The following is a 12,532-nucleotide window of genomic DNA, read 5'->3' as shown; positions in this document are numbered from 1 at the left end:
TTTTTTTTTTTTAAAAAAGGTCAGTTTTAGGTAGTATGTTTGAAGGTGTCTTTTGGTTGTCAGTGCTGCTCAAATATCCTTCATCCCTGTTACCAGAAATAGCTGGAGCTGGTGGTTTTCTTCAAGGTGATCAGGGGGATCTGATGACTCCAGGCCATCCAGAGCAGAACTACCTGAATGGAGCACTCTACCAGGTTCGACTACAAACATCAGTACCTGCATTTCAATAAGATTCACATTGACTGAAACGGTTTTATTTCTTCTCCTGGAAGAAAATAAATAGAAAATAAATAGAAAATAAATAGGTTATGATTTACCCCAAGTGTTTTGAAAGTATTTGATCGAACTTACTCAAATTGTAACCCAACAGTTTAACAGATAACCAAGATTTAATAGTAGATCCTTATTTTAAACATGGACAATGAGCCTGATAAGCCTACATGTAAACAGGAGTGTCTAACTCAGTCACTCAATGGGGCCAAAACATAAAATGTGGTCCAAGCCAATTGGACCAGTTCTGTTAGGGTTAGAGTTATATGACAGCTTATTCCTACAGAAAAATTACCTTCTCCAAATTATGTACAGTATTTTGAAGCATTTTGAACATACGTAATGGATACAGAGAAAAGGTTAAATTCAGAAAGGCACATCTTATCACAGTCCAGCAAATCCATTTAAAAAGGTAAAATGTCTAAAAATTATTTGACTTTAAAACATAAGTAACAAATAAAGTCATTTCTCTGTCACTCTTTCTACACCAAAATCAAAAATTACTAAAATAATTCAAACGTAATTTTCTTGTAATAAAAGTTGGTCAACTAAACATAGTGACGAAAAGAGAAAACTACCTTTGGGGCCAGATAAAACATTACCAAAGGCCAGATTTGGCCCACATGCCTTGATTTGACACTTGTGAGTTAAAGGTTTTAGGTTTTTTTTACTCAAAATAATGTCAGAAATTAGCTTTAGATTTCAGTGACATCATCCTGATGGTGTTTATGGTTTTTGATCAGTGAATAATGTGTTTAATGAAAGAACAGAGTCAGCCTTAGACTCAGTCGTGGTTTCATCTCTCGCTGCTGCAGATCACTGTCTGTCCGGGCAGACGCAGAATCTGATGGAATTATGGATGAGTTACAGTATGTCAAAATGCAGCTCATGTCATTGTCATGACACCCAGAGCAAACAGCTGCTCATTAATTATTCATCTGATCTCTTTTTCTTCTGTTTCCTTTGTTTCTTTATTTTTGTTTTTGTTTTTGTTTTTCACATTTGCTTTCTTATTCATGCTTAAATTACTGTGTGATATCAGCAATGAATTTATATTTGTGTTTGTTGAATCAGTGGAGAATCTCAGTGCCTGAAGGCGAGAGGGTCCGATTGACATTTACCTCTTTTGACCTGGTCCCTGAGGTCTGCGGAGACTTTATTCAAATCTATGATGGCCACACACCCGGCTCATCTTTAATAGGTAAGATGTCAAAAAAATAAATAAAAAACAAGAAAAGATTTTGAATTCCAGCTAATTTGCACAACCATAAATATTTACATATCTTACATTATGCATTTTCCCCCATATTAATACAGTTTCAATGTGTGAAACTCCTAAGAGTGGTATAAAGCCAAATCAGAAAAGGTTTTTATTCCAAATTAAAAACTGTGTGGCTCCATGAATAAAACATGAGCTCAATTAAAAGATGTAGAGTTTCTGGGGTCTATTTAAAACCTAATGGGTTTGAATCTGTCTCCACAGACTCCATCATTAATGCAGCTTGGGCAATTTATAGATGACAAAACTAACATTTAGGACAACATTTGTCCCTTCTCTTTGTCTTCTTTCTCTTCCTCAGGTAAACTTTGTGGAGGTAGCACACCGAAGCCTGTGGAGTCCAGAGGCAACACAATGATTGTACGCTTCAAATCTGACAACCGTTTCAACTCCAAAGGATTCAAGGCAGTTTACACAAAATCCAGCCTTCCTCCTGTAGTTATTCCCACAACAACAGCAACAACAAGCACGGCCACGTCAACACCCACCACAGAAACACCTTCCACAACTGGTGAGTAATTCTCTTAAAACTGGCAAAGTCACGTTTTATGTTTGCCCATACACAGTATATTTAGAATTGAATTAAACTCAAGATATATGAGACTGCAGGTTTTCTGTTCCAGTTAGAGATGTCTTGTGTGAAAGTTGACTCAACTGTTATAATCTCTCCCACAACCAGGTTTAAAAATAAAATGCGACTTTCATCAGGGCCCTAACAGGATTTCACTGTTACTATGTTTTATTTAAAAGTCAGGAAAAAGAAACAGTGGCCTGCTCTGGATTTAATCTGATTAAGTGGCTATTTGGAACAAAAAAGGCTTTATATATTATTTTATTTTGAACATGTTAAAATGGCCTTATAGCACAAAGCATTCAAGGAAAATGATAACACACATTCATGCATAAAACAACAGCAATAACAACAACAACAAAAAGAAACAGAAGACAATACACAAAGACAGACACAAAAGTTGTAAATAAAGATAATATTTTGTACTTATGTGTGTATATGTTCAAGTAGGAAGAAGTATAAACTTATTTAATTCTACCCCTTATCTATTGTAATGAATGGATAATATCTGGACATGGTATAAATGTATAAAAGGAATGTGTTTGCAGCATAAAATCAACAGTATGCACATGATCACACATGCATATTTAAGTAAAACACACTGAGTGGTGTCACATATTCCCAGTATTTCTGCAGACAATAGTTCTTGCTGACAAAATTATTTAATAATAATAATTATTAATAGAAATAAAAATGATTTGGACTTGTTATTTATATTTATATACTGTATATATAGTACAGACCAAAGGTTTGGACACACTTCCCATTCAAAGAGTTTTCTTTATTTTCATGACTATGAAAATTGTAGATTCACACAGAAAACATCAAAACTGTGTATAAACACATGTGGAATTATATACTTAAACAAAGTGTGAAACAACTGAAAATATGTTTTATATTCTAGGTTCTTCAAAGCCACCTTTTGCTTTGATTACTTCTTCGCACACTCGGTATTCTCTGGATGAGATGTTTTGCAAACAGTGTTGACAGTTAAACCCTAAACAAGCATGCTGCAAGAATTGTTAGCTCTCAAATTATGATTGGGGATGAGTCTCAACTACTACCTCACCAAGTTTTAGCTCAATGTTTGTGAAAATGACTTGTTGCCAATTTTTTTGTTTACTAAGGTGGATTAGCTGTAGTGGCCATCTTGAATTAGGTTGTCTTGAAAACATAATAAAGTTATAGTTGTACATGCATTTGTTACTTTCTGAGAATTTAATTAAAATCCATCTTTTTTTCCATGGTGCAGACAAAAAAATAACATTAAAACACAGTCCTCTGCCAACTATTTTAAACTTTAAATATTTGCATTTTTTATAAGTAGTGCAGGATTTAAAATATTGCAGTTTATTCTGGAAACGTATATTACATAAATTTTGTGTAACTTCTGCTTTAGAAGCTGCTCTTGTCCCTGTAGTTTCAGGTGGGTTGTAATATGTGCACATTTATTACACTTGAACTGACAGAAAATCCGAAGGGAAACTACAAAGAGCTGGAGCTGTCAGGTTCTGCACGGCTTTGAGATTTATGGACAGGTTTTCTCTTTGTAGACGTCACAGTCAATCTGACGTTCACTCTTCATCTTGGCTCCATCTGACTTGCTGCTGAGACTCTTTGGTTTTTGTCAGAAATTAATATATTCTTTAACAGGTGCCATTCCGCTTCATCAGATCTCTTAAAGTGATCAGGACACTCATCTAAATTTTCTGCTTTCATTATTTTTCAGGGCTTTCAAAGTGAGAGCAGGCACTGTCATGTGCTGTGTTTTTTTTCTGTCACTGTGGAGCTATAATGTTTTTGCCTCTTTCTCTCTCTCTCTCTCTCTATGTGTTTTCATATTAGGAAAATATCTCATGAGTCAATGAATGAAGCTTAAATGGGACATATCACGCAAAATCTACTTTTGTAGCTGTCAAATACGTTTTGTTGTATACTTGGAGTCTCTAGGAGTTCAGAAAAGTTTAATGATTGCAGTTCCACTTTATATAAAAAATGAATGATTTAATGAAAAAAAGGACTTAAAACCATGATAAGTTTGCTAAAACTTTCAGTAAGTAATCAATGAATGTACAGCTACAATCAATATGAAAAAAAAAACACAAAGATGGCTTCAACTTTGGTAATTCTATAGATGTTGAGCCAAACTTTGAGGTGGTGGTAGCTGAGCATTGACCTCAATGCATACTCTAAGGTTGAAACATTGCCTTTAACTTTCACATTACCTGTTGTGATTTATGGAGCTAAATTTGATCATAAGTTTTGTTCAAAATAAGAAAAAAAAACACTTGAAACTGAAAAAAGGAGACTTGAAACTGAAAAACAATTTTGAAACTGAAAACTTTATTTGAAACTGAAAAGATAAGATGTTTAAAACTTTTCCAGATTCTAAAACATTGTCAGTTTCAAATATTTTTTTCAATTTCAATAATTTTTGTCAGTTTCAAAATTATTTTACAGTTTCAAATCTCCTTTTTTGTTTCAATTTTTTAAATAAAATTTATGGCCCCTATTTAACTCCACAGAATTGACACCATTTTTGTTAGCAAAATAATCAGAGTGGATTTTTTATAATGTTTATTAATTTATTTTAAAAAACAAATTCTATATACGTACAATAAATTTACAAATCATAAATTAAATGAGAGGCAGCAGAAGAAGAAAAAAATCTATCTACCTCTTTTCTTTTTAATAAAACCTTCAGAAAATAAATCACTATAAGTGACAAATGTTGGAATCAACCTAATTCAAGATGGCTGCTACAGCTAAAAATCATAACTTATGAAGATGGTTGAAATCAAAAGTGCAGAACAAAAAAATAAAAAACTCAAAGGAAAGGAACGACTTTTAATAAACAAAACAAAAGGTTGTTGTGGCGACAAAAATACTTCAATATAATGATGACAGGAACAAAACAACAAGGCACAAACATGAAGAGCCTGGAAAGCAAAATGCACCAACAAGGGAACAAGAGCCAAGACACAGACTATAAAGGCCAACTAATCAAGGAGAAATGACAAACACGTGTGAGCATGGGCGGGGCCAGAGTTTTTTATACGTAGATACTGATCTAAAATGTGGTGTAGTAGCTGAGATTTACAGTATTCACAACATATGATGTAACAGGAGATTTCACATTTTGTTATTTTCATTTTTTTTCTCTGTAATCTTTCAGCTTAGGAAAGTCTTAAACTGAATGAAAGACTATGGGCAAGGAATGCTTGGCTTTTAATTTGCGATTTTAAATCTTGTTTGACTGACAGTAAAGACAAGAATGAGTCCTGTTCACAATGGAGATTAAAGTGGAGTGAGTTAATATGTTCGACAGCACAAGTCTTTAAAAATAAATTTCACACAGACCTTTAAAATAACAAAGGAAATTACAGTACATGTCACTGACATCTTAGGAATCTCATTCATATAGTTTGTACAGTTTTCTTTCAAGGTTTGTAATTAGTGTTTTAAAGAATGTGTCCCTAATGACTGCAACGTGAACCTTTCGCCCTGCGGCTTCGTCGTGTTGCTCCTAGTTCTCCGAGCACAGACGCAGCTTGAATCATGTGACAGTTGAGGATGAATGCACTGAAGGACTGATCTCTCCGGAGCTTCATCCACTCATCACTGTATCTAACTGTTGGCAAGCAGAGCCATTTTCTCCTGTGGCCAATTAAGGTGCTTTATAATGGATCTGTCAGAAGAGCAGTTCTGTATCAAAGCATGCTGCTCCCCATCAGCTGCAAAATAACAGAGACATTCGTCCTAACAAATGAGGTTCAGACACAGAGGAAAAAAAACAACAACTTTAGATTCAGTTTTCACTTTAAACAAAAACAACAATTAGCAAAATGAAGGGCGGTGTTTGATCAAGTATCTTGTGTTTTCACCACAGGAAGTGGCGGTCCTGTAGTTATTCAAGGGAGGAAAGGTGTCATCCAGTCTTCAGGGTACCCAAACTCCTATCCTGCTCATTCCAATGATTCCTGGAAGATATCTGTGTCCAGAGGCCTTCTGGTTAAGCTGCAGATCACAGACCTGGCCATCACAGGAGAGACGGGACAATGCAAAGGGGATAAGCTGATCGTCTCAGACACCTACAGCATTCTTGGTGAGCAAGTCCTGTAAGAAATAATTGTTTTACTTTTGTATTTGTCTGTGAAATAAAGTTATATCTTGCACATGTTACTGATAAGTATTCTAAACACAAGAAGCGAAAGTGCATCTGCTTGGATGCATTGCTTGTATTGGTGAATTTCTTTTTTCACAAAAAAATAGCTAAATTGCCTGTTGACATTTATTTTAATGCAAAGAACCTTACAAACTAAATTACTACTCATTATTCAGCTAAGCTGATTAAGGTCTGAATTGTATCCAATACCACTAAGAAACACATAATTTGAATGCTACACTGAAATGTATTGGTCATCGTTTACTGAACATAACCTCTTCTTGTGGACACAGCAGTATGGAACCTTTTATGTCTGATCATTAAAATAAATTATCTTCAATAGAGGGTAAAAGGCTGCAATGCAGTGAGAACAAATCTATGTGAAGCCTTTACAAACAAAGCAGATATCTACCTGCTTTCCTGCATTGTGTTTGAGCTCACATAATAACTAAAGTGGCTGTTATCCATCCATTTCCTTCTGCTTATCTGGGGTCGGGTCGCGGGGGCAGCAGCCTAAGCAGAGAGGCCTGCAGGGAGGCGTCCAGGAGGCATCCCAACCAGATGCCCGAGCCACCTCAATTGGCTCCTCATTGTGTGGAGAAGCAACGCTTCTACTTTGTCCCTCCCGGAGGATCGAGGTTCTCACCCTAACTCTAACGAAGAGCACAGACACCCTGCAGAGGAAACTGCTTTCAGACACTTGCATCTGTGAGCTCATGACCATAGATGAGGGTAGGAATGTAGATCGACCTGTGAAGAGAGAGCTGGGCCTAAAGCCAAAGCTCTCTGTACAGTGAGTGAGTGAACAAGACCCCGAGATACCTAAACTCCTCCACTTGGGGCAGGACCTCTTCCCCAAACCAGAGGAGGCACTCTACCCTTTCCCAGCTCAAGACCATGGTCTTGGATTTGGAGGCACTGATCCTCATCCCAGCCGCTTCACACTCTAACTGCAAACTGCTCCAATGAAAGCTGGAGATCACGATCTGATGAAGCCAATTGGACTACATCATCTTCAATAAGCAGAGACTCAATTCTAAGGCCACCAAATTGGATCCCCTCAATGCTTTGGCTGCACCTAGAAATTCTGTCCATAAAAGTTATGAACAGAATTGGTAACAAAGGGCAACTCTCACTGGAAGCAAGCCCAACTTACTGCTGGCAATGCGGACCAAGCTCTAACACTGATTGCACAGGGACCCAACAACCCGTTTCAAAGGGCCTAGTATACCCCCATCCCCCTGCATGACTCCTTGAAAGACACAGTCAAACATCCTGTCCAAGTCCACAGAACACATGTAGACTGGTTGAGAGAGCAGGGTCCTGACCGTGCACCCATCAGGACCCTGCTGAGGGTGTAGAGCTGGTCCAGTGTTCCACAACCAGGATGAAAACCACACTGATCTTCCTAAATCCAAGATTTGACTTTCGGGCGAGTAACTATTCTACTGTATAATGATGTAATATGAAATCACCAACAGTATTAAGGTTTGTAAAATAGCATTTGAACTGCCAAAAAATGCATTTGAAGATGGGCAGCAGTCCAAGTTTTGTCTTGGCCCCACTCAGCTAATAATCCACAAAATTCTTATCCATAGATCCTGCATAAGTAGCATCTGTTATCTCTGCTGTCATTAAACATTCCATCTTTTACCCCTGCTCCCTCTCGCCCTGTCTTTTTCAGGTACAAACTGTGGCCACATCCTCCCCCCACTGCTGGTCAGTGCCAGTAACACCGTTTCTGTCACCTTTCAGTCTGACAGTCGCCTCACAGACCGAGGATTCTCAGCCAGGTGGGAGGCTGTGTATCCTGAGGACATTGCAGGTGCTGAGGACTGTGTGGCAGATCCACACAGGAGCACGCACACACATGAAGCACAAGTCACTGAATCACCTCTGCACCTCACTATCTAACCACAAAAAAATCTCTTCAGCACATAATAAGCTGTTGCATAAGCTATGTGAGTTCTGTCAAACTACAGGTCAGAGTACGAGCTTTAAGATAAAATTCTATCGTCTTTTATCAACATGATTATCAGACGAGGAGACTTGACACTGCATTTATGTTGAAAGAACAAAGTAAAAATATAACTCAGATTTAATTATTAAAAAGCTCACCTTAGATCAAGATAAGCAGAGCTTTGAACTTATTACAAAATATACTCAAATTACTTTTTAAACTGAGATATTATTTTAACATGCAGCTGTTTTGATGCCTACAGTGCATTTACAAATACAGTTTTTGAAATTCATTGTTTTAACCATAAAATGCTATAAGGTCATGTTTTAATCATATTTATTTATATATTATAAGGCTTCAGTGTCACTCCATAAACACCAAGTTAAACCTAATTTCCCACATTTTTTACTCCTTGTGGTGAAAATGTGAAAAATGTATTGTTATTAACTAATAATAACTAATAATAATATCTAATATCTAATTATTACTAATTAGAAATGCCTACAGAACTACATAAAGTGTGCAGATTTTACAGCATTTTTCACTTAGAATTATTGTTTGCATTTTCATCTATCTCCTTTAAATGTATCCACTTGTTATCAAAAATGAATTTAACATAACGATGTAATTTTCCTTTCGTTTTCGTGCAGAAATCCTGGGCTGTGGCTTTTCTTCCAAAGAGGAAGCTGGGATCATCAAGTCCCAGAACTGGCCAATGAACTACAAGGCTAATGCAGAGTGCATGTGGAACATTGCCGTGCCTTTCGGGAAAAAAATCAGCCTCACGTTCACCCACTTTGACCTGGAAGCCGAAGATTTTCTAACATCTAAATGCTACGATAACATAATGTTGTATGACATCAATGGTTTGACTAATACACTGATCCAAACGCACGGTAAGTGGAGTTCTTAAAAAGATTATTTTTTTATAATACTTCGAGATTAAACCAATCATCAGTATTCAGTTTACCATCTTAAGTTTTAAAGAATTAAACTGTTTGCTCTGTTAACCAGTCCAGGATATCCTGAGTTTTTGTAGCCTTTTTTTTCCCATGCTGAAAATATTTGTTCAATCTTTTTAGGTCCATTTTGTGGAACTGAGCTGCCTGGGGGCATCCAGACAAAAGGCAACAGGTTGCTGATTCGGTTTCATACAGATCTGTTTACTGAGGCTAAAGGCTTCAGAGCCTACTGGACTACAAAGCCCGGTCTTCCTGTTCCCACTGAGCCGCCTGTTCAGCCAAACCCGTGGGACGACATCCCCATAGGTAGAGTCTCTGTGTCAGCCTACAAACATAAACTGAACAACACTACAAGAGAAGGAATTTAAAGCAGCACTGATCTGTATTGTAATACTCCAAAATGATTCAACTGGCAACCTAAAACAACAAAAATGAATTAAAGTCAGTGCATTTTTTTATACGTCCTGAGACTTAATGAAAAATATGTCCTTTTTATTTAAGTGTCAATAGTCCTTAAATTATTGACAAAATTTTCTATTTATCATACACTGCAGCATCTTTAAAATGATAAAACTACAGTATATCTTATCTATATCTGTTATTTTATTTAGATTTTTTTTCTCATTGCCCTCTTATCTTTGACCTGTCCCCATTCTCTCACTTCCATGAGACAAGTGTCAAACTCAAAGTCTACTGGTCAAATCTGACCCTTGTTAACATTTAGAATTGATTTTAATTGTCTTTTTCTGTGTTCTCTTTGTTTTTTAAAGTCAAATAATTAGATTTTTAGAGAGATTGTTTTTTTTTTAATTCATTCGCTAGATTGTGATAAGTTATGTCTTTCTAATTTTAATCTTTTCTCTATCTGTTAGGTTATGTATGCTCTAAACGCCACATAATGTATAATTTGGAGAAGGTAATTTGCAGTTGTATAGGAGTGATTTGTTATGTAACACTAACCTCAAAAGAGACTGACCCTAGGCTTGGACCAGGTTTTGAGTTTTGTCCCACCTCTGTCTTATGTGGTTAAGATGTTGGTGCATGGTAAGATGGCTTCCTGTTTCCCTTCCTTCCCCTGCTTGTGGTCTCCTGATTTCATTTCTTCACCCAGCAATGAGCCCCAGGTGGCTGCTGACAAACCAATTGCTGAAACTGAGTTTTATGGATGCTGCTCATAAGNCACCACCACCACCACCACCACCATCCAAGCTTTGGCAGCGTCACACTATAAGTCATGACTCAGAGGGGAAAGAATATGAGGAAAAAGACAAGCTCGCCTTTTTTATGGGAATAATTTGCATCCATCAATGTTCATTAATCAGTGGGAGCCAAACCATGAAGATATGCATCTGTCTGAAAGTTTACATTAAATAGTTAAGGTCAAACATTCCTTTGAATAATTAGACTAAGATAATCGTATGCTGTTTTAATTGGCACTATGATCGATCTTTTAAGAATGTCAGATCTTGTTAGACGTGTTAGTGTTCATGTTGTCACGAGGATGACTATCACCTACTATCACACTAAATTTGAGCTCAACATCTGTACAATTGATTGAGTTATAGCCAATTTTGTGTTGGATTAAAACATACCTTAGCTGTGGCAGCCATCTTTGAATTGGGAATGACTCCAAATGTTAGTCAGATGTAGATGTTTATCCAGGTATTCCTTTCTGAAAATTTCATTTATAGCCGGCTGCTGGTTCTTTTGGTGTTTCAACAAACACACTCACATGGCGGATTGTGATAAATATAAATCAGTGGATCAGAGTCGTTGAGTGAAAATTGCTGCAAAAATAAGAACTGCTTGCTGCAGGCTGTGCTGTGTAATTTGGCTTCATTCACATGTAAACATCTCCGGTAGACTGGCCCAGTACATGCGGGAAACCAGCGATTCCTCCTGCTGTCCTCTCTCGCATTGTGAATGGAGAACCAGCCACAGCACACTCCTGGCCCTGGCAGGTGTCCATGCAGGTGAGAATCTCCACCTATAGAGAAAATTTATATTTATTTATAACCGTCTCTTGATGAGCAGAAATACTTCCAAGCCTTTTCATTAGTTCATAATAATAGATCTAATCTTTATGAATTCTCTTGTTTGTTTGTGTTTGCTTCAGGTCTGGCCTTCCAGTCAGACTGAGCCATCATTCTCTCACATCTGTGGTGGCACTCTCATTCATAAGAACTGGGTGCTCACAGCAGCCCACTGCTTTATAAGGTTATTAATTATTAGTGTTTATTCAGTCCTATTAAAAAGATGGTCACTACCACACTGTTAATGTTTAAAACAAACGTTTCACAATGAAAATAAATGTTCAGTATAGCTAATGCATGTGTGTTTACGCTTCACTGTCAAGTATAATTCCTAATTTATTGACAGATATGCCGATGAGTTGCATCGTTGGCGCATGTGCCTGGGCAAGCACAATCTGACCTACACAGAGCCGAGCGAAAGCTGCATCAACATATCAGGCATCCATCGTCACGAGGGCTTCGAGTACCCCACCGTCCCCTCTGTAGAGTATGACATCGCCCTGGTGAGGCTGGCTGAGGCTGTGGTTCCCAGAGACGAGATATCGTTTGCCTGCCTTCCCTCTGAGGAGGAAGTCCTCCCTGCAGGGAAGAAGTGCTATGCTACAGGCTGGGGAGACGAGACAGGTGCTGTTTCTGCACAGCTTTTTCCCCATATTTGAATGATTACACCAATATAACATCAATTTTTTGTGTGTTATCTTAGATCAGGGTAAAAAGAAAAAAACACTGTGACCCAAACAGAACATTTTGTGCTGCTAAAAGTTTCATTGTCATATAATTTGGATGCCACCTGCTGGACAAATATTTCTGCTGTTGAACAGAACATTGTCTAAAAAGCTTTGTTTGGTTGATCAGGTGACTCGCTTAATGCTAAAGCTTCAGAGACCCTCAACCAGGTGGATCTGCCTGTCGTGCCGTACGACACCTGCAAACGGATGGATTACTGGTGGTTTCAGGTCAAGCCCTCCATGATCTGCTGCGGTTACATTAAACCTGATGAGCTGAAATCAGTCTGCCAGGTACAATATGTCCTTCAGGAGGAGCGATACTGCTTTTGGCAATAGCAAAAGTAATTTAAATTGTGCATTTGTGTATAAATGGGACGGCCGTGGTGCAGTAGGGCAGCTGACTTGGGACCAGGAAGTCACAGGTTGGATTCCCTGCCACGCCCACATGTCGTGGTGTTCTTGAGCAAGACACCTAATCCCCAACAGCTCCCCGGGCAGCTTAAATAGCTACTCGCTGCTCCACTTGGCTGTTTCTCGTGGGTGGGGGTAATTGCTGCATTGGGG

At 37.8% G+C, this 12,532-nt stretch overlaps 1 protein-coding gene across 1 annotated transcript in view; it reads left to right on the top strand.

Moving 5' to 3' along the window:
* zgc:154142 (ovochymase-2) overlaps positions 1 to 12,532 on the top strand; it is a gene marked incomplete in the record, with an annotated part of 17,871 nt that overhangs the window by 2,684 nt on the left and 2,655 nt on the right. Inside the window, 11 exon segments of the mRNA XM_014007705.1 lie at positions 97 to 194; positions 1,345 to 1,471; positions 1,851 to 2,060; positions 6,010 to 6,225; positions 7,970 to 8,110; positions 8,896 to 9,141; positions 9,328 to 9,513; positions 11,071 to 11,180; positions 11,324 to 11,424; positions 11,587 to 11,864; positions 12,096 to 12,259. Of these exon segments, the coding sequence (XP_013863159.1) occupies positions 97 to 194; positions 1,345 to 1,471; positions 1,851 to 2,060; positions 6,010 to 6,225; positions 7,970 to 8,110; positions 8,896 to 9,141; positions 9,328 to 9,513; positions 11,071 to 11,180; positions 11,324 to 11,424; positions 11,587 to 11,864; positions 12,096 to 12,259 (1,877 nt within the window).

This window comes from Austrofundulus limnaeus, unplaced genomic scaffold (assembly GCF_001266775.1).
Source record: "Austrofundulus limnaeus strain Quisiro unplaced genomic scaffold, Austrofundulus_limnaeus-1.0 Scaffold44, whole genome shotgun sequence".
In the NCBI taxonomy this organism is placed as follows: Eukaryota; Metazoa; Chordata; class Actinopteri; order Cyprinodontiformes; family Rivulidae; genus Austrofundulus; species Austrofundulus limnaeus.
This window is presented reverse-complemented; position numbering and strand designations above follow the sequence as displayed.